The sequence below is a fragment of the Amblyomma maculatum genome, chromosome 4 (genome assembly GCF_055883805.1).
Source record: "Amblyomma maculatum isolate TAMU_Amacu chromosome 4, ASM5588380v1, whole genome shotgun sequence".
Classification (NCBI taxonomy): Eukaryota; Metazoa; Arthropoda; class Arachnida; order Ixodida; family Ixodidae; genus Amblyomma; species Amblyomma maculatum.
The window spans coordinates 45,531,160-45,552,851 of NC_139347.1; the positions used below are offsets into that span (position 1 = coordinate 45,531,160).

Sequence of the window (21,692 nt, forward strand, 5' to 3'; positions counted from 1 at the left end):
CATGCCCGCCGCCACCCTCACCCACAGAACCGTCGCTCGCGCCTGTTGGCTTGGGGCCGTCGTTCCCATATCCAGGTTATTTTTCTGACAGGGTCGGTAGCAGTAGGCGACGAACCAGGAGCTTCCCTCGGAGAATCCCGGAGCGAAGGCTTTACGACTCCCATGGTAGGTGGACAGGTCAGGACCGTCGGCCGCTGCAAGACATTCCTTTCGATCAGGGAGGCTGGCTGCTCAACCCCGACGAGCACCGACTGTATAGGGACGGCTGCTTTCCGTACTTCGGAGGCAGACAAGCCGCTCGCGAGCAGAGACCATTTCCCGGCAATGGACGAGGCTACAGCCGCCGCCATTCTTGGCCTTATTCATCTGTTCCGGACGATGACATCGAAGACCTCCTTCCACTCATTGATAAGCTCGGAATCGAATACGAAAACTTGGACTCTTCTGTAGAAAGCTCGCCTGAAGCGCAGATGCCTGACGAGGGGTCGTGGTTTTCTGTGCTTCCCGAAACAGCCAAACCGGAAGACCGTTTCATATGGTCGCCGCGACGTGACCTGTATCGACCCCAGTCCGTGTGGTCTCCGATAAAGCCGAGGCTCGGCGGCAGTCCGCAGGATAGTTTCCGAGAACAGCTGGCCAGGATGAAGTACCGCTCCAGGACGTTCACCGAGCACGTGTTTCAGGAAAGCATGGATGCCTTCGTTGAAGGTCGACGCTCCGTATCATGCGAGTTGCCTTCGCCCACTAGCGACGACTGCGCAAGTGGCTGCAAGACGGGCGACACTGGCTGGTCACCTTGGAGCTGTCAACTGCTCACTGCTGACTTGCTAAATGTGCCGTAGGCGCTGCGTTTGGCATGCGACAGTCAGCTCCGCATGTCTCGGTGCGTCTTCTAGCGTGTCAACGCTTTTTTTTTCTTTAATTTAAAAGCGCTGTGACAGAGCGCCTATTTTCGCAGCACGAATTTTGTGCATTTTGAAAATAAAATTTTCTTGACTAACCATATTGCCGCATTGAATACTGCCTGTGACTCCATATTCTACGGCATGTTTATGCAGTGGCTTGGCGCCCAGGACCACTGCGAAACGTGTAAATGTTGTTTGGTAGGCATCAAAGAACTTTGGAACAAATCCACTATGGGGGGATGTTATTTGCATGAGACGGGAGCATTTAGACAAAAAAGGTGAAAAGGACCCTCGTGTGACCCTTTCGCTTCATTTTCGACGCCATTTCCGCCCCAATAAAGAAAAAGGTCTGTTCAATGATGTTCTCAGCGCCGCTGTGGGGCTCTCGAGCCTACGAGTTTTGCAAGGGCATGTCCGATGTACTTTGCGCTTCACCCCTCGTACAGATGTATAGGGTGTTGCACAATTAGACGCGCGCTGTAGAATGCTTCTCCCAGCTAAACCGCGGAATCCTTGCAGTTCAGATTTCGCACAGAAATCACATTTTGTCGCTAGTATTTTTTAATACTAAATTTGTTTGGGGTACTTGCCTGATTCGATCAGAAGAAGTGCGATGTTCCCATCGCCTTTGGCGGCGGCGACGCCAGACGAACCGCTGCCACAGCGATGGGACTGGTGGCGCCACCTCATGCTGCTTACACCAACTCTCTAGCAGAAAAAGAGCGGGCGAACGTTTCTGGCAGAAGGTTTGAGTTGTTGTAAGCAGCATGAGGTGGCGCCACCAGTCCCATCACTGGGGCAGCGGTTCGTCTGGCGTCGCCGCCGCCGCAGGCGATGGGAACATCTGACTTCTTCTGATCGAATCAGGCAAGTACCCCAAACAAATTTAGTATGAAAAAATACTAGCGACAAAATGTGATTTCTGTGCGAAATCTGAACTGCAAGGATTCCGCGGTTTAGCTGGGAGAAGCATTCTACAGCGCGCGTCTAATCGTGCAACACCTTGTATGCATGCTACCCGCACAACGTTACGCAGTAATTTCTGATAACAGCAGACGTAAAGCGTCCGAGACGCAGGGCGATGGAACGCACTTTTTTCTATCAGCCAATGACTGAGTAAAGTTTGTCACGAAGCAAGCATGTAGTGAGAACGAAAAGAAAGTAAATCTCGTTAAGCCTTGTAACTTCTAATACAGGCAGTGAAACAAGGTCGAAAGAAGAATACAGGGCCTGATTGTGGGCGTAGTATGCATATGCTGACCACCATTTCTGACCATCTGAAACGCCCACTCGGCTTCGGCGTGCCCCGCACGCGCGCATTACGCGCGTTCTTCTCGAAAAAAAAAAAAATCTGTTTTTCAGCAGCAAAATTGTGGTGGTCGGCATCATCGACAGTCAGTTGTTTTGTAGTTTTTTTATTTTTCTCAGGTAGAAATCAGATTTTACGAAAGGGCGCAAGCTCGAAAGTGGAAGAAAAAGGCGTCAAGTTGTTTATGAACGCTATAGTTGTCGCTCTACGGACACGTCTGTGTTTTACGCCGGTTTCCAGCCAGTACTCACCGTTACGCAGCATTTATTCGTGCGAGCACTAGCGGAATCTGTGGTACTGATAACTGATAGCGATGACATTGCAGCGGCCCGCGTAAAGGGAACATGCGCTGCGTAAATACGCAGCCGTGAAAATCATGCTTGTTTAATGGCGTCGTTCGCTGGCGCGCTTTAAATGCTTGACGTTGTGTTGTGTTCCGAGCGCGCGCCGGCAGCTTACCGGCTTTTGTCTATGGCGCGCTTGCATGCAGAAACCAGCGCTTCGCGTCTCCGCTTGGCGCACAGTTCGGTCCTATAGACTATCACGTCAGCAAAACCGCGACTGGGCCTGCCGAGATTTCCGTGACCGTCTTCCTTACTGTCTGGTTACGACGGGAACAAGGGAAAAAAAGAAAAAAAGTTCTTACAAGTCATGCAGAAACTAATGAAACTGCATTGGGAGAATGCGAAAGGATTACCGTTGCCGCGACGTTTTTGTCATAAACATTTTACTACATTATTCCGTTTATTTTATTTTATTTCTTTATTACTTAGACATGGTTTGGTTGATGGGGCTGGGACAGGTAGGTCACCGCCGCTTGCGGCGGGGGCTTGGTTGGTTGGTTGGTTGGTTGGTTCAAAGGAAGGGAAAGGCGCAGTATCTGTCACACTTGCTCTGTGGACACCTGAACCGCGCCGTAAGGGAAGGGAGGGAGGAGGGAGTGAAAGTGGAAAGAGAGAAAGAGGAGCCGTAGTGGAGGGCTACGGAGTAATTTCGACCACCTGGGGATCTTTAACGTGCGCTGACATCGCACAGCACACGGACGCCTCTTCGTTTCGCCTCCATCGAAACGCAGCCGCCGAGGTCGGGTTCGAACCCGGGTATTCCGGACAGTAGTCGGGCGTCTTACTACTGTACCACCCCGGCGGGGTGCCTGCCACCGAATTTTTATCTGTTGTAGGCCGTCATTGCACCCGCCACCGCTTCGGTGGTGGACGACAGCTGTTGCGGCGCGCGTCTTTCTCTCCCTCTTTCTTTTCTTTCTTCTCTATCTGCACGAGGCAGCGGAGGTGGCTCAGCTACAGAGCCAGTAGCAGGCCTGTGCATTTTCTTTTCCTTCTTCCTACAGCCACAACAATATAACGACGTCCTAAAGCGACTCGCTAGAGAGACGCCGTAATGGAGGGCTCCAGAAATTTCGTCCACCTGGGGTTCTTTAACGTGCACGGTTCGAACCGAGGTCGGGTTCGGCGGCTGCATTTCGAGAAGGCGAAACGAAAAGGCATCCGTGTGCTGTGCGATGTCAGCGCACGTTAAAGATCCCTAGGTGGTCGAAATTACTCCGTAGCCCTCCACTACGTCTCCTCTTTCTCTCTTTCCACCTTCCTCTCTTCCCTTAAGGCGCGGTTGAGGTGTCCACAGAAAACAAGTGAGACAGTTACCGCGCATTTCCCTTCCTATAAATCAATCAATCACCTTACGAGAAACTGGGGGACCGCACGAGGCAGCGGAGATGGCTCAGATACAGAGCCAGTAGCAGGCCCGTGCATTTTCTTTTCCTTCTTCCTACAGCCACAACAACATAACTGGGGGACCGTTTGCGCATGTGCAGTGAGGCTGCATGACAAGACGAGTCGGCGCAGCGGAGGAACACTTGTGGAACGACGCAGTTGGTTGCCATAACTACGACGCGCGCAGTTGTGGCCTCGGACACGCACGGCGAAACCATGCTTCGACTAGCCTAGTGTAGATTTCACTACAAAATACCGCGGTGTCCCACCGTGGTGGTGCAGTCGGTTAGGTCGCTCGGATGCTATGCCCGAGGGTGCAAGATCGAATTTCGGCCGCGGCGGCCGCTTTTCGATGGAGGCGAAAAGCAATGCACGTGGTGGTGGTGGAAACGTTTATTGGTTAATTGGAATTTGGGAACAACAGAGGGGTCCCGCTACACGGTCGTGTGCTGTACGTTGTCAGTGCACGGTAATAAACTCTAGGTGGTCGAAATTTCCGAAGCTCTCCAACTACGGCTTCTCTTATTAACGCGAAAGCGTTACTTCGTTATGTTCACAGATTTCTGTTCGCAGACCGTGCGCAGACCATGTTTGCAGACCGCGTCCGCAAAATCGTGTCCGCAGCAGTTGCGGGTAATTAAGAAGTGGTAGAGGTTAATGAGTGGTGTCAATCAAAAGAGGCTGACGTAATGTTGCTGCAGAAAAAATAATTGCGACAATAGGTTAATTAGGTAATTAATTAGAATAACTGGTTCACAAGAAAGGAAAGGCGTAGTATCTGCCACACTTTTCGGTAGACACCTGAACCACGCCGTAAGTACTCTTCTTCACTGTACCGTAAGGGAAGGGAGGAAGGTGGGAGTGAAAGCGAAAAGAGAGAAACCGGTGCCGTGGTGGATATGATCTCAAGAATGTGACGTCATGCAACCGGAAGTAGAGCTGAAAAAAGGGGCATAGGAAAGGATTGGCGCGCAATTTGAAAGTACCAAAGACTGAAATGGGCTAACAAGAAGTGAATTAAGCTACTCGAAGCAACCAACAGCAGCATCCGTGCTTTCGCATTACTTCAATGTAGATTCTGCAGTGCTCTTTAATTTTGTATTGCCTGAGTTGCTTTGGGACGTGAAACCTTCAAGCAAAACTAGCCCAAGCAATAATCCGCGGCAATCGGAGGTCGATACGATGGGCCCGAAAGCGAGACAATAAATCTTCACGACCGATGGCATTCTTCTAGAATGCGTCTTTTCGATTTCGCTTTGCAATTCACTCAAACACTCAACTTCTCACTCTTCTATTCGTTGCTGTTGCTGGCTGCTGAAACAGCTGATGATTTGTTGGTTGGTGCATAGGAAGGGAAAGGCGCAGTATCTGTCACACTTGCTCTGTGGACACCTGAACCGCGCCGTAAGGGAAGGGATGAAGGTGGGAGTGAAAGTGTATAGAGAGAAAGGGGAGCCGTAGTGGAGGGCTACGGAGTAATTTCGACCACCTGGGGATCTTTAACGTGCGCTGACATCGCACAGCACACGGACGCCACTTCGTTTCGCCTCCATCGAAACGCAGCCGCCGTGGTCGGGTTCGAACCCGGGAACTCCGGCACAGTAGTCGGGCGTCTTACCACTGCACCACCCCGGCGGGGACAGCTGATGAGCTGTGCTCAAATTTCGCATTAGGAAGGAATGTAATCGTCGGAAATTTTTTGTTTATACTTTTATCCAGTGGTGGCACCAGTCTCCTGCTTAAAATATAATTTTCGATTCTCCGATATAATTGCAGACGCTGGCCCATGCTCCGGCAGTCGGGCGCCACAGAAAGACACTGCGCCTTGCCTTTCCTGTGAACTAATTATTATTATTATTGTAAGCTCTAATTTAGAGGAGCAAAGACACGCCGCTTTCATGAACGCTAGGGTGCTTCGATACTAGCGCCGCCGTCCTCGTTGTTGTTGTTGTTGTGACTGTAGGAAGAAGGAAAAGATGCACGGGCCTGCTACTGGCTCTGTAGATGAGCCACCTCCGCTGCCTGATTGATTGATTTATATGAAGGGAAAGGTGCGGTAACTGTCTCACTTGTTTTCTGTGGACACCTCAACCGCGCCGTAAGGGAAGGGAGGATGAGTGGAGAGAGAGAAAGAGGAGCCGTAGTGGAAGGCTACGGTGTAATTTCGACCACCTGGGGATCTTTAACGTGCGCTGACATCGCACAGCACACGGACGCCTCTTCGTTTCACCTCCATCGAAACGCAGCCGCCGAGATCGGGATCGAACCCGGGTACTCCGGCACAGTAGTCGGGCGTCTTACCACTACACCACCCCGCCGCTGCCTCGTGCGGACAGAAGAGAGAAAGTAGAGAAGAAAGAAAAAGAAGAGGGAGAGAAAGACGCGCGCCGCAACAGCCGTCGTCCACCACCTAAGCGGTGGCGGGTGCAATGACGGCCTACAACAGATAAAAATTCGGTGGCAGGCTAGCCCCCGCCGCAAGCGGCGGTGACCTACCAGTCCCAGCCCCATCAGAGCCAGGATCAGCGACCTTACACCACCGCCCCGCCCGGCCTCAGCTGCAGAGCCAGTAGCAGGCCATGCATTTTATTTTCCTTCATCCTACAGTCGCAACATCATAATCAAAACAGCAGTGTAGCCGCGTCCATAGCTCTCTTACACCACTGCAGTGGTTCTGATCACCGAGCGACTCGGAGCTGAGGTCGAGGCAGCACAGAGCATACATTTCTGGTTAGAGCGTACACTTCTGCTGTCCGTATAAGCCTTACGCTAGGAGAGCGAGTCCGAATTTGAAAGAGTGCGAGCGACGCGCAAAGGGAAAGAGAGCGCAGGCGCGCGTCGGACCGCCATCAGCGAAATTCTGATTGCGGCCAGAAAAGCTACGCACTAAAAGCACTTAAATACGCAATTACCCCTTGCGCTGCGACTTAGTTCGTTTTATCTAAGGCCTGTGTACTGTGCAGTATCGGTGGACGTTAAACTCCGAGTGATCAAAATTTCCAGAGCCCTCTACTGCGGCGTCCCTCATAGCCCGATCCGAGGCGCTTTGGGACGTCAAACACCATAAACCAAACTCTCTCTTTCTCTCTCTCTCACACACACACACACACACACACACACACACACACACACACACACACACACACACACACACACACACACACACACACACACACACACACACACACACACACACACACACACACACACACACACACACACACACACACACACACACACACACACACACACACACACACACACACACACACACACACACACACACACACACGCACACACACACACACACACACACACACACACACACACACACACACACACACACACACACACACACACACACACACACACACACACACACACACACACACACACACACACACACACACACGAGATAGTTGTACAGGTGGACTGTGCCTAGTGCATGTTTCCTTCCACCTGACTTTACAAGACAATCATGACCCAAAGAACGCTGTGTCACGCCTCATCTGGAGCACCGAGCATCGCTGAGCACCGCAGCGCGATTTGGTGGATGCCGCCGAGCGCTCACCGCAGGCCCGCGATATTCGAATTGCGCCATATATGCAAAATTTGCTGAGTCGCAGAGCGAACGGTAATTACGCTTTCGAAATTCTGAAGTAAATAATATGGCTCTTATGAATCACCACCTCGAAATCTCTGGACGTAAGTAGGCGCGTATCTATCACGGTTCAAAAGTTTGCAATTAAAATTCAATAACTAGATTATTCAGTTAATATTATTCATACGTTTTCTGCTGTCTGCCAAACATACCATTACTATGCCGCAAAAGGAATGTTATGATATCAGAGAGCCTATTTATATTAAAAAATTGACGCGAGCTTCCTGAAACACTTGGTATATGAGCACTGTTGAAACAAAACACACTGAGAAAGTAGGCTGAAGGGACGAAAAACCGCAGAAGAAAAGATGACTTCACGCTGGCAATCCGCTTCTTCTACTCTGTACTCTGGTTAATATGCCTGCGCGAACGTTCACTCGTTTTTCCTTTCTTTAGGAACTTTACCCTTTTGCTGTCATCGTGAGGGTCGGGTCCCTTAGCACGTCCCTTGATTTCCAAGCAACAGGCAACAGCGCTCGTCCTGTTCACTTTCTACGCCTGTGTAGCTTTTTTGCTCTCCTGTGTCTTCCTGAACATGCGAAGGGCTGCAAACAGCTCTCTCGCCCTCGGTCACAACACGAGTAGAGCAGCAAGGAAGTCAAACGGGAGGAATATATATGCGACACCACGCGAGTCCCTTCGCACGGAGTCCGCATAGCTGGCCACCGACTTCTTTTTCTTCGCTCGAGTTTTTTCTTCTTTTTTTTTTTTCCTGACAGCAGACAATGGTACTGTACGGGTAGACCGGATCCGTCTCGAGTGGAAGGGGAGCGTACCCGTGGTGCGCAAGCTGCATCCGCCGTGCAGTCGAGACGAGGCTGAGACGCTCTGCCCGTGATATCAATTCGTACGGCTCCTCTTAATGGGTTTGGCGAAGATTACGCTGGTTTGGATGCTGCTTCTTTTCGAGCAGGGTAAGCTACAACCATTTGTCTTCTTTGTTTACTACTGTCAGTGGTTATACCCGCGATAGAATAGTGGTGCGGGAGAGGTCTGAAAGCGCACATATTCTTTCCAAACTTTTAAGTGGTTTATTTCTGCAGCCAGCTTGGTCAAATTCATAATAACACAAGTGAAATTAAACATCTTGTTTGACGCGCGAAACTCATTTGGGTCAAACGCTACGTATTTTTCTTTGCGCAGAAGAGTAGCACTTGAAGATTTTTCAGAAAAGTGTCCCGGCGTGATAACTGACACCCAGCAGGAGTATGTGCTGAACTTTTTGCTTCGAAGAGGCGGTTTGAACGAGTAATTAACGCCAAAGTCGCTACCACTTAGAAAACTTACCTGGCCTCCCTGGTTGCCTGCGGCTAGCTTTTTACGAAGTAGCAACATTGATGTCAGCCTTGCCATCGTGCGACATTTTCACGTCTCGGGGACATGCTGTTGAAGAGCCGAACGTGTCTGCTTTCTTCGTTGGCACAAAAAGTTGCCACTTCTCACGTGTTAGAGCTAAAAAAAAAAAAAAAAAGGCAAGTGAGGCTGACGCGAAAGATGCAGCCCGCGAACAAAGGCTATTTAACAAAGGCTACAGGTGTAGAAAAATACCAAACGCTCCTACAAGATTTCGGGGGAAATTATCCCCTTCCCCTTTCCGTGCGACACAGTACGGTACTAAGACGTTGCAGCGCTGATGATGATCCCTACAGATGGCATATGTTGCCCTTTCGTGATGGAGCACGGTAGTATGTGGAATTGTGTGTTTTATTAGAATTTCAACATTTTTTGGGAATAACATTTGTTTTTCTTAAAATCATAGCTAATAACTAAGATTCGGAACATCGTAAAGATGGTTCTAAATTTGTACATTTTACGGATAATTGTGAAGATCTGGGAGATATGGGCGGCCCCTGTTTCTGGAGCATCGCAGAGCAGAGAGAAATATGGCAGGCATTATCTGAACCAGCGCCAATTATAAAAAAAAAGCTTTTCGGAAAGTTGAGCATATTCAATTTGTTTAAAAAGATTCGTTTTAATAATCAAATGGGAGGATTCGAACACTAGTCGAAATTTTCGAATATTCGCATACCCCTACTTACAAGTTATTACTGCCTCTTTTGAAACTTACAGCTTTTTTGGATTAAAAAAAAAAATAAATACTGGAGTCATACAAACACTGTTTTTTTTTTTATTATTATTATGGTGGCTTAGTGGCTTTAACATTCGGCAAGTGATCCCAAGGTCACGAGTTCGATCCTTGAATGCTGTTCTGCTGACGAGGTGCATTTGTACCTGTGCTTGGATGGAGCTCGCCAAATGCAAAATATGGGTGCTGTGTGACATCATCGCATGCTAGAGAACTCCGGGTGTCTAAATTAATCAGGAGCACTTCACTACAGCGCATTCTATGTTTTGCTTGAACAGATTATCTTCCGGTCCTGTCCGAGCTATACAATCAAAAAGAGGCGAGGAAATGTGAGCCCCGGGTGCACTACCTCTTATTCTTGTTGTGTTCTTGTCATACAAGCAGATTTAGGGCGAATTGGTGTTCCTTCTTGCCACTGCGTGCGAACCTCGCCATAAGCGGATATGAAATTATGGCTCATGTTTTTACCCATTCTAGGCATGGAGCGAAAATCTGTGCGCGGGAGCTGTGCGCGTGATCTTTGCGATATTTCACTCGCAAATAGCGGACGTGTGAGAAGGGAGATTAAGAATGAAAACGATTGATGGGAATAGGTAATGAAAAAAACATAAATAGATACCGATAGATTTAGTGACTAATGCTAATGACTGATAGTGATGAATAATAATGACTAAAGTTACTTGTAATGACCAATATGTAAACCTACGACTTGAAATGACCGCAACTGATTGGAAATGAGCAAAATGCTTAGCGATGGTTGGTAATGACTACAATGACTAGGAATGACTCATCATGACTACGAAACGACCGATATGTCAAACGACGACTTGAAATGACCGTAAATGACTGGAAAAGAGTAAAAATGCTTAGCGATGAGTGATTGTGATTACAATGACTAGGCATGATTTATTATATGACTACGAAACGACCAATACGTCAAACAACGACCTGAAATGACCGTAACTGATTGGAAACGAGTAGAAATGCTTAGATATGAGTAATAACGAGTAGAATCGCTAGGCATGCCTTATCATGGCTGCTAATGACTATGTAAGACCAATATGTCAAATAACGACTTGAATGACCGCAACTGACTGGAAACGAGTAAAATGCTTAGTTATGAGTAATAACAACTACAGTGACTATAGGCATGAGTCATCATGACTTGGAATACTAGAATGATTGTTTAGACCAGCAATTATGTGCTGCTCGAAACCGTTAAGTGTAGAGGAATGTCCTGCTCGCCTCCCTCAGGAGGGGCACTGCATGGTGTCAAAGCCGTGCCGGAATGGTGCAGTGGTTGGGGCACTTCACTGCTGAACCCAAGGAACGGGTTCAATCCTCGCCACAGCAGTCGATGTAGTTCGGATTATGCGGGTAATGTGCGCTATTTGCTTTCATAGTGGGCACATTGAGCTCACGCGTGAAGCGAAATGGAAAGACATTTGCTTCGGTTTGTTTCAGGAACATGCGACCTTTGCGACATCTGTCGACGAAAGCGGGACAGTGCAGTCCGGATACCGTACAACCAGCGGTGGTACTTCGACGCGTCTTCCTTCCTGTGCCAGCCGTTCAATTTTTGCGATGACGAGATCACGGAACGCATGAAGGGTCGTAAGTCCAAGGCCGAAATCAACTGCGGAGGTGAGCTGGCATGCCTTCTTTCTTGCTGCTTACTTTCCGAACGGCGCGTGGACAACAGGGCATGCACGTTCGCATGCACGTGTGACTAGGATTTTGAGGTGTGCGTGGCCTAACCACTTAAAACGTGATTGAATAATGCGTTTTGGAAACCCCAACGTGGAGTATAATTTGTAATAATAGTGTAATTAGTAATTAATGTCCACCCCGAGGGTCAGCCATTTGACTATAAAGGAAATTGATCTATACGACTTTCACATTAACTTTGTAGTTGAAGAAAAATTCTCCCTGGTTTGGAGTATGGCTACACTTGGGTGTATTTTAGTAAGTAATCACTCCCTTAATTACTAAATGGGAGCGTTGCTTAACCGCTCCCTTTCTATATATAGTGGCTTTCTTAGCTGAAAGCTAGGCAGCCGGGAATAGTTCGTACAGACTTTGCTAGGAGTGTAGAGTCCAGGCGGTCAGCTTTAGAGCTATGTATAGTGGCGCTCAATTAGCATTAGTGGAGCTCTTTCCCATTGGAGAGGGTAGGACAAAAGAAATCTTACCATCAAGAAATCCGGAAGACTCGAAATGCTAAAGAAGAAATTTACCTTCCCCCCCCCCCCCCCCCCCCCCCCCCCCCCCAAAAAAAAAAAAAAAAACGAACACACAAGGGGATAATGGACTAACAACTGATTTCTTTATTGAGTACAGACCTCCTGTGTTTGGTTTTTGGCTGGTATATTTCTTCTTTAACATGCCATACCTACAGGTCACCCATTCAGCCCTGCTTACAAGCCGCACGAAGTGGCTCAGAAGCAGACCCTCTGGGCTCTACACTTTTGACAAAGACTGTACGTTGTCGTGTGATACGACAGTGAGAGAATGATTTTCATCTGCGTATGCCAAGTTTTACAACTGATTCGCAGCCATTTAAAATATCTTAATTTGTAAAAGAACTTACTAGCACGAATTATTAAAATAGGCATTAAGTGTTATTCGCCGCGTCTCAGACAAAGCGCTCTTGGACTTAACCCTGCTGTGCCTTACCGGCCGACACAAAACCGGATTTCCTCGGACGGGGATTGCCATCAAGGCCCTCCATGACGTTATCTGCAGACCAGGTGTGGCAACCTAAAGTCCCTAGGCTTTAGGTTGCCACCGGGTAAAGGCATCGCACGTTTCAATGGTCGTGAACAACACCGTGGCGAGAAACACTGATGCATCGTGGCTGGGCCACCACCACGGCGGCGAAGAGAAGATTACTGTTCGGCCACTCTAGGCGAAATGTGTCCTGCCAGCCACAGCACACTTAGAGCGAAATGCTTGTCGGCTTGAGGGGAATGCTCGAGTCAATCTTCGGCCAACCAGGACATTGGAATGTTCAGTTCTTCTCACGTCATATCGCGTTTATCACAAGAGGGACGTCTAGATTAAACACTCCTACAATTGCAGTCATACCAAAAATTGCAACAGAGACATTTAGGACAGCTTAGGTCTGATAATGCGAAATCATTAGACTTAGCATTAGAAGCCACAGCCCAGTTTTGTTTTCGAATGTGCCCGCCTTTGAACAGGTGGCATTCGGAGATTACAGCTGTACTGTAATGAAGGGGCATATTTGCAAGCGCACGTCGCTTTATATGTACATATCGGGTGGATAGGCAGAGGCGTGGCATTGACGGAAATCATCATTAATTTGTCATCTGCGAAATACGTAGACCTCTCTTTGCCGCATCTCTGTGTCTTGCTGCTGGTGCTTCTGTTGCATCCACTCGATCACTAGTAGCTGAGGTTCTTCGAAGACATGCTGTACCGTATTTTGAGGACTCGCGCGACGATCACTTAATTTGTACGATTTTCCTCACATCACACGAATCTTTTTTTTTTTTTTTTTTTTTTTTTTTTTTTTTTTTCACGGTGTGCCTCAATATTCCGTTAGCGCGCGTTGCTGTTTGCGTATTTGCCGGGATGCCCGCCTGGAGACCCAGTCACGGTGGACGGCGAGGAGGAACGCACAACTTTGGAATGAATCGATAGTGCCTAGGTGGTTGAAAAGGCTCGACTTCTGGTGTCCATCTTGTGTCAGCACCTCTCCAAACCTTGCACAGTGAGGATGTTCTTGGCGCGAACTCTGGACGATAACCTTACGCTGTCGCCACTACTCCCAGCACGGGTGCTTCGATAGATCGCACCTCTCCCTTTCAACATGCACCGGCTCTTTTCGTACTGCTGTCGACGACAGCTGGGCTTTGGTACTCTGTGAGCTGCCTCACCAAACGCCAACGGATGTTTGATCAACGGGGCTGAGCCGCATTTTCTATTTAGCGGCGCACTGCAGCCTATTGAACCTGGTTCGCAACAAAATACGCAGCGTAGAGAGGGCCAATCAGACCCATGTAAATAAAAACTCAGAGCGGAACCGATATCGTGGCATCGTTACCTTTATTTTTTCGTATGCGATAAAATTTCCTGTTCTAGAAGGCCACAAATGTTACTAATCTGAACGTGCTAAAGGAGATTCGTTGAGCTGTCTGCGAGTTTATTTGAGGATCCTCGTTTCATCATCATCCTGACTATATCCACTGCAGGGCGAAGGCCTCTCCCATATTTCTCCAATTAACCCGGTTCTGGGCTAGCCCAATTAACCCGGTTCTGTGCAAATTTTGCGTACGCAAAATTTGCTACTCACTTAATCCCAAATACACTAAATTGTACCTTTATTATCTCGCACATACTAATTGATGCAGTCGTAAGTTGCCCAGTTATGTGAAAAATCATCCTACATAGAGACCTACAAATACATATTCGATTGTCTAACCAATCATGAGGAAACGGCTGAAAGGAGTGAAAGAGAAAAGAAAGAGAAAGAGGGAGGGAGGGATGGAGAGAGAGCATGATGTCGATCCATAGGAAAAAAAACAGGTCAAAGTTTTTAGAGCTAAGCTTACCGGCTTATCACATTAATTAAGAAAAGCTGATTTGCTGTAAAGGATAGGCATGAGCTGCCGAGAAGTCCGCAGCGGAAGCCTTGACTTCACATTTCGCCGGCCCTTCTCAAAGGTCTGTCTTACTGTCTCTCCGATCGCGTGTACAAATACTTCAGTGGCGGCTACTGGTTCCTAGTTTATCATATTCAGCTCCGCTAACATATCGAATCTACGAGCACCGTACGATGTCATCTTTGCAAGCGGCGTCTGTATACTCCCTGGCACGGTGAGCCGCGTATCAGTTGCAATTCGCGGCCTTGACCAAAGTAACGGTAGTGGTAATGCGCGATCTCCCACTCGTTGGTTGCCAACTTCTGGTCGTGACAACATCCTGGGGAATCGGCATCCGGGACGTGATAACAGAACACAAAATCAATAGACACCACATCAGCGTCATCGAACTATTATTTAGCTCCCACTCAACACAGTCTGCTATACTCGCGAGCAGCTGGCTTCTATTGGCCCAACCGCACCAGCTGATACATGTACCGACGCAGTGTTACATATCGCACAACTTGATGCCTACTATCGTTGCCATAGCAACCGGCGCGACCTCCGCTCTCGTTGAGAACCTGTGTTCCGCCAGGCTTTCACTCTTCCATAGGTATCCACTTTTCTCATTTCCCCTCGTGGTGCACCGCGGCTTGACATCGGCTCTACCTTGTACCCCTTATATTTTGCTCTAAATTATTCAAGCTTTAACTTTAAAACGTTGAAGACGTTCACTGTCTGTCGACAACGCAAACAAGCACGAGACCTAGAAGGAAATGCGAACAAGCATTTTCAACTGATTTTATTAAAGAAAGAATTTGCATACAAATACGATGCAAAATAAAAGCCAGACAAGCATTTGAGGCTGGGACAAGTGGGAGGCAATAAGATAGCCCGCTTCCTTGTTATTCTCAGCTCTGCTCTTTGTTTCCGTCTAGTCCTTTCTTTGTTCGCACTATGAAAACAAAATGAACACTTACCGACACACCTAAATACCAGTTGTAATGAAAACCGGGTAGTACGTGGCTTCACAGCGCTTTAAGAAATTGCAGCGTCGCATAATTTCTCAACGTGAACAGTCCAGAACTCGTCCTCATCATATTCTAAGCGATCAACTAATCCAGCTATGCGCTCTACTCAAAGCTTTAAACTACTGGGCTGCGGACGTCCAGCTACTGGAGCGCGTAATACTTGTAAACGTAGACGTGCTGTCGTTTGCTTAGCGCAAAGCACGGCTGCAAGTTCTGCGCTCGTCCGCTTTTGGCACAAACGAGGCGGCGCTCGTGCTTCTCTCGATCTCGCTCAGGTGTGGACTGCTTCGAATGGCTCCAAGAGCTGCTGAAGAAGAGGCAGGCGCAGCAGAGCGACCTGCCCAAGGCCATGCTGGGCCACCACCACCCTCACCCTACGCATCACGCTGCCACGACTGCGGCGGCTCCGCCTGTACGACGCGCTTCCACTGCGGTGGTCGCCGCTCAGCAGCAGCAGCGTAGCAGCGAGGCTGCGGTGGCAACTACGTCGCAGCGTCCGGTGGCCAAGGCTTCGCCTCAGGAAGACCCGCTGGCCACTAACGAAGCTGCCTTCGAGTTCGGGATCACCAGGCCAGATGCGGTGCACATCTATTTAGGTCAGCATCGGACCCTTTGTACGGCTTACTGTCCGCAAAGCTTTAAAGACGAAGGGGTATATAAAGGAGGCTTTCACTTTAATGGCATCGACCTAGGCCCGTATTCTGAGTTTACGTCGTCTCCAGAAGTGTCATTTTCGCCTTCACCTCGTGTCATCTGATTGGTGGAAACACCGGAACCGGATGTTAGATGGATTTCCACCATTTCCGGTTCAGACGTTGCCGCTAATCAGATGAGGGTGAAAACGACACTTCTGAAAACGAGGGAAATACGCAATACGGGTCCTAGTTTCATGGAGTCGGGATCAACCATCTCGTTCCTAGCTTGGCTTCGCAGTTAGCTGATAAGTCGATGGTGATTGACAGCAGTATATTATCCTAATATAGGGAGGCCACTGCAGGCTCGCGGGCATTTTTTAGGGGCGAGGCTACTACTTCGTCCTACTGTTTTCTACCATGCAGTCGAAAAACAACAACCATGTGTGATGTAATTTACAACTACACAGTTGGAACGAAGTCACTTGGCAGTTGGTTGTTTTAATATGCATTGGAATCCTTATCAGGCAAAAATGGAATGTATTTCATAAAACTTGCTGAATGGCGGGCGGGAAGTGCCGTCGCCAGATCGGGAGTGTTCCCTAGCTGTTATATGTAAAGCAGTTATATCATCATGTCGAAAGTTACAGCACTGCATTTTGACGTACATTTATTACATCCGAGTTGCCACCTCTGGACACCTTCCTCGGAGCACCCACAAACCAGATATAGAGGATCCGGATAGATATGCGTGCAGGGGTCCATAAAGCATGACGTGAAACTGGATGTAAATGTGTCAGGAGCCTTCAGTGCTCTCGAATTGCAAATACGTAATGTAATTAGATGCATCAGTGATTTTTAACGCATATTTTAGGCGCCGGTTTTTGCGTTGAGTGGCGCCGGCGTAAATGTTAGCAAGCAACGTTTTTATTTCACTGTATCACTCCCCGATATCCGAACCTTCTATCGAACCATTTCGATTTTGTCATTCAGGGATACCTCGAAAATTTTGTTTGAATGCTGGCAGTAGTAGTGAGCCTCAGGACGATGTTATATAGTTTTGAGGGTGGACACGCAAAAACAACGTCTCGAAACAACTGCTGTTTACCGGAAATCATTGTTTCCTGCCTGCTCATACTGTAGTAATTTTTTTGTGCCATCCAAGACGTAATGTGGATGTTCACAGTATACTACGGCTGCTGTTTGCCGTCTATCTATATTACATGGCCAAGATTTGGTACCTGCAGCTCTAAATTGCAGCCATTCTACCCGAAAAAAGAACAGGTATAGCGGCGGCGCAGTGGCAATAGTATTCCATAAAGAAAGCAATAAAGTTCTAATAAGGGAGACAGGGAGACATGATCTCTCCCATGCCGTTCTCTGCGTGTTTACGGAAGGCGTTCAAATACCCGTTTTGGTAAGAGTTAATGGAGAATAACTTGAAGTAATATGCGATTCGCTGATGACATTCCTCTGCTAAGCAACTCAGGAGAGCAAATGTAGAGCATATAATCAATGACCAACGTAGGAAAGGCGAAAGTTTGCTGGATGCGGATCCGCGAAAAATATTCCGGTGTCAAACCGCCAGAAATTAGATCGGTATCGGTTCTATAGCTTATAGAAGATGTAGTCTAGTCATGCAACTATGCTGCGCATTGGCTCGCTTTGGTCTATCACAAAGAAAGAAAACGTTTTCCTCTAATCCGCTCCCACAAAACTTTCGAATATGATTGACATTAGTTCTGGCATCCGGCATACTGATAACAGTCGTAGTTTTTAGTAACTCTGCGTATAGTTGTAAGATATGTCTGTTACTTTCATTTTCCTAGATATTCAATTATTCCGTAAGAACCGTAAGTGACGTCATTGTGTTCGAATCAATTAGCAATCAGCATTGTGGTAAAACAGCGCATGACATTGCGCGTGATGCGCTCTATTGGTAGCAGTCATCATTGCGCAGTCATGACGCTGAGTAAGTATTTAAATGTAAGGTTTGAAAGAACAAGAAAAAAGCGTTTGTCTTTACCACTTTCGTATAACAGGCACTTATGGTTGGCTTCGCTCAATTATGACTCTTCAGTGTTGAATCTTGTGTTACAACGCAGACGGCATATAAACAGAAGACCGCCTTTAACAGACATCGTTGTAAAATTACGGGGTTGGTCTCACTTAAGCGGTTTGACAGTACACCTGAAATGTTCAATTTAGCACGTCCTTTTCCACGCGCCGCTAGACTTGAAAAAAATACTGTGACCACTGCCTCAGTACTTTCAGCACAACAATCACCAGCTTATCCAGCAGATTCTGCAGTAGCGGCATGTTTGCCTGTTCCGTAGAACGCGAAGTTACGCACAACGCGCGGTTTAAAATTGAGCTTGCGAAAATTCTTTCCTCATTTTTTTGTATCCGACGTTAATAACCGATGTCACTGAAGTCTCCTTTATCTACTGCGCAAAGTGTACAATAGAATTTCAGCGATAGACATAGAGTACGATCAAGGTGGTCACTTTAATACCGTAGAGTTCTGGTGCAGTGTACATTCTGAATTTGAAATTGTGAATAGAAAGAATGTGGTGGGCTTAACAACGAAAAATATGCATGCTTAACTCTTCTAAACCTAGATACAGACCAAAAGCTGTGCATCTACGGCACAGTGTAGTCGCAGACGGTGCTGTTGGGCTCTGCTCCGAGCCGAAACTAAATGCGAGCGGTGGCCTCAGCATCATACCAGGCTCAAGGTCAAAGGTCAAGGTCGTTGGGGTAATGCCTACTTAACTATAAACCAACCTGAAAGTTCCATTGGCGAAACCTGGCGTAGTAGAGCTTTCGCTAAAAGCTTTAGTTGATTCTGTTTTGATTGCTCTGCGCATTTTCGTCCCACAGCTCCCCGACCCAAGCACAGCCATCACCGCAGACCCGAGCTGTGTACGCTGAAACCGAACCGGGGCAGCCGCTGGCCCTGCTTTCAGCGCTGGTACTACAACGTGGCCGAGGACACCTGCAAGACGTTCACATTCTGCGGACAGAAGGGGAACAAGAATAACTTCCCCACAAACGAGGCCTGCCACAGGGAGTGCCACGGTTAGTGGAGGTCACGTGCATGTAAGGCGACGTGACCGCTCCTTCGCCGCCAGTGGGCGGCGAAGGAGCCCACTGCAAACATTGTTGAGCGAAAAACACACTCGGCATGGCTGAACTTCATCTTTTATTCTCGGCAAAAGTTCATTTTGCTGATCTTTCTTTCGACACTGACGTTTCCATGCAAACACTGCTGAGAATTTTACATTCCAGAATGTTTTTTTTCTTCCTGAACCCGCGTAGCGTAAAGGCCGTAAAGGAACCCGTATTCACTATTTGTAAGCGACTGCTATGGTATGGTATAGCCTACATAAGTGATATGTGACAAAAAGCTTGTCGTTATGGAAGAACGGCCACTGATATAACTTTGACCATTTTTATTCTATAACTGTTTCGTTTTCAATGAAAATGACATCGTTGTCTTTAGAATGCTGTAATCTACCGATGCAGGCCAACGTAAGTTCATTCCCAGTTCTGTCTCTTTCTCTAACACACACACACACACACACACACACACACACACACACACACACACACACACACACACACACACACACACACACACACACACACACACACACACACACACACACACACACACACGCACACGCACACGCACACGCACACGCACACGCACACACACACACACACACACACACACACACACACGCACGCACGCACGCACGCACGCGCACGCACGCACACACACACACACACACACACACACACACACACACACACACACACACACACACACACACACACACACACACACACACACACACACACACACACACACACACACACACACACACACACACACACACACATCATAATCATCAGCTGGGCTATACCCACTGCAGCGCAAAGGGCTTTCCCATACGCCTTCAATTAACCCGTTCATGTGCTAGCTGCGTTCACTTGACCCCTGCGAACTTTTTAGCCTCATCCGCCCACCTAACTTTCTGCCGCCCCCTTCTACGCTTTCCTTCTCTCGGAATCCAATTTGTTTCCTTAAGCGAACATCGGTTATCCTCTCTTCGCACTACATGTCCTGCCCATGCCCATTTCTTCTTCTTAATTTCCACTAGAATGTCATTAACTCGAGTTATTTCTCTTACCCACTCTGCACTCTATCTCTTGACGTTACGCCTGCCATTTTGGTTTCCATAGCTCTCTGCGTTGTCCTCAACTTAAGTAGAACCCTATTCGATAGCCTCCACGTTTCAGAATCATTGGTGAATACCGGTAAGATGCAACCCGTAATCTGTTAGTGATAATCTGTGAGTACTCGCCAAATGCGCTCCATTCCAATTTTATTATCTGAAGTATTCCCCTTTAATGGTCCGGACCTGCAGTTACTACCTGTCCAAAGCAGACATATCCTCCTATCACTTGCAGTGCTCCGAAGCCTGTGGTTACCTGCTGTTTCTTTCTGGGGCTGTTGAACATTATCTTAGTCTTCTGCATATCAATATTTAGGCCTGCCTTTTTACTCTTTCTGTCTAGGCCATCAATAGTTATTTGCAATTCCTCCCCTGCGTTACTTAGCAAAGCAATGTCATCAGTAAATCGCAGATCAACTCTTGTTCCTAGCTGCTCCCTTTCCAAGTGTTTGAGTGCTTCTTCTCTAAGCAAGCTCTGAATAGTGCTGAGGAGATCGTGTCCCCTTGCCTAACACCTTTCTTTTTGGGATTTTTATTGCTTTCTTTATGAAGAACACATACACATGCACACACACAAGCGCACACAGAAGTAACAATCTAGTTTTGTTGAGTTTAATACTCGGGAGGCTGGAAGGGGGCGAGCAGCAGCGATGCTCACGTTAATTTCTATGTCATTCATTCTGCAGTACACGAAAGGTGTACAGCAGGAGGCAGGAACAGGAGCTGTAGTCTCATTCTCAACATTGCCTTTGTCTAGGTTTTCGGCCTTTTACATATTGGAAGGTCACCATGCCCTTACCTTTTTTGACTCTAGAAGCAATGACGCTATGGGGCTGGACCAATCAGGGTTCAGACCGACTGCTGTGTACCGATGTAGAAGTGAAGAAACACGGATACGTCTTCCTTAAACGATTCTGCTCTTTATTTTTGCTCGCAGTTTTGGCACTGTTTGAAATCCACGGATCCATGGCAACGTCTGCCCTTTTTCAGGTGCCCATCCCTAAAAGCGGAGCTATAGGTACCATGACTGTACCTTCTCCCGCAAGGATAACGCAAGGAGCTGTGGAGTCTACGTATGCTGGAACGTGGCCACGGAACGACCGCCTGAATCACACTTTTTCGAGCATGCCTTTTGCAGGACAACTTCCGGGAGGTCACTTGCGTGGATGCCCATTAAAGTCTATTGGAAATTTTGCCAGTTGAAGTAGACACACTAAATGTTAGTAAAAAAAAATTCAATCATGTAACGAGAGGAACTAACCGCTCGAGTTGCGAGAAACAACTCGTGTGAGGCTTCTTAACGACTCTAGCATGATTTCGTAGAAATGGATGTCAGTTGTACACTCAAGGGAAACTTATGTGGAATGAAAAGAAAATAGAAGGATGGAAGATGGATAACCTACGGATGATTCGTGTAGCAAAGTGCAAATAAATAAAATGGGATGGATGGAGAATGACGGGCCTACATGCTCAGCAGTGCACTTTTT

At 47.7% G+C, this 21,692-nt stretch overlaps 1 protein-coding gene across 1 annotated transcript; it reads left to right on the plus strand.

The window, feature by feature from the left end:
- Nucleotides 1–8,337: 8,337 nt before the first annotated feature.
- Nucleotides 8,338–21,380, plus strand: LOC146190921 (uncharacterized). Its single transcript, XM_084599861.1, has 5 exons — nt 8,338–8,519; nt 11,156–11,335; nt 15,605–15,925; nt 18,845–19,042; nt 21,196–21,380. The coding sequence occupies exons 1-5, from the start codon at nt 8,468–8,470 to the stop codon at nt 21,207–21,209; spliced, it is 765 nt and encodes a 254-aa protein (XP_084455987.1). The 5' UTR covers nt 8,338–8,467; the 3' UTR covers nt 21,210–21,380.
- The last annotated feature ends 312 nt before the right edge of the window (nt 21,381–21,692 follow it).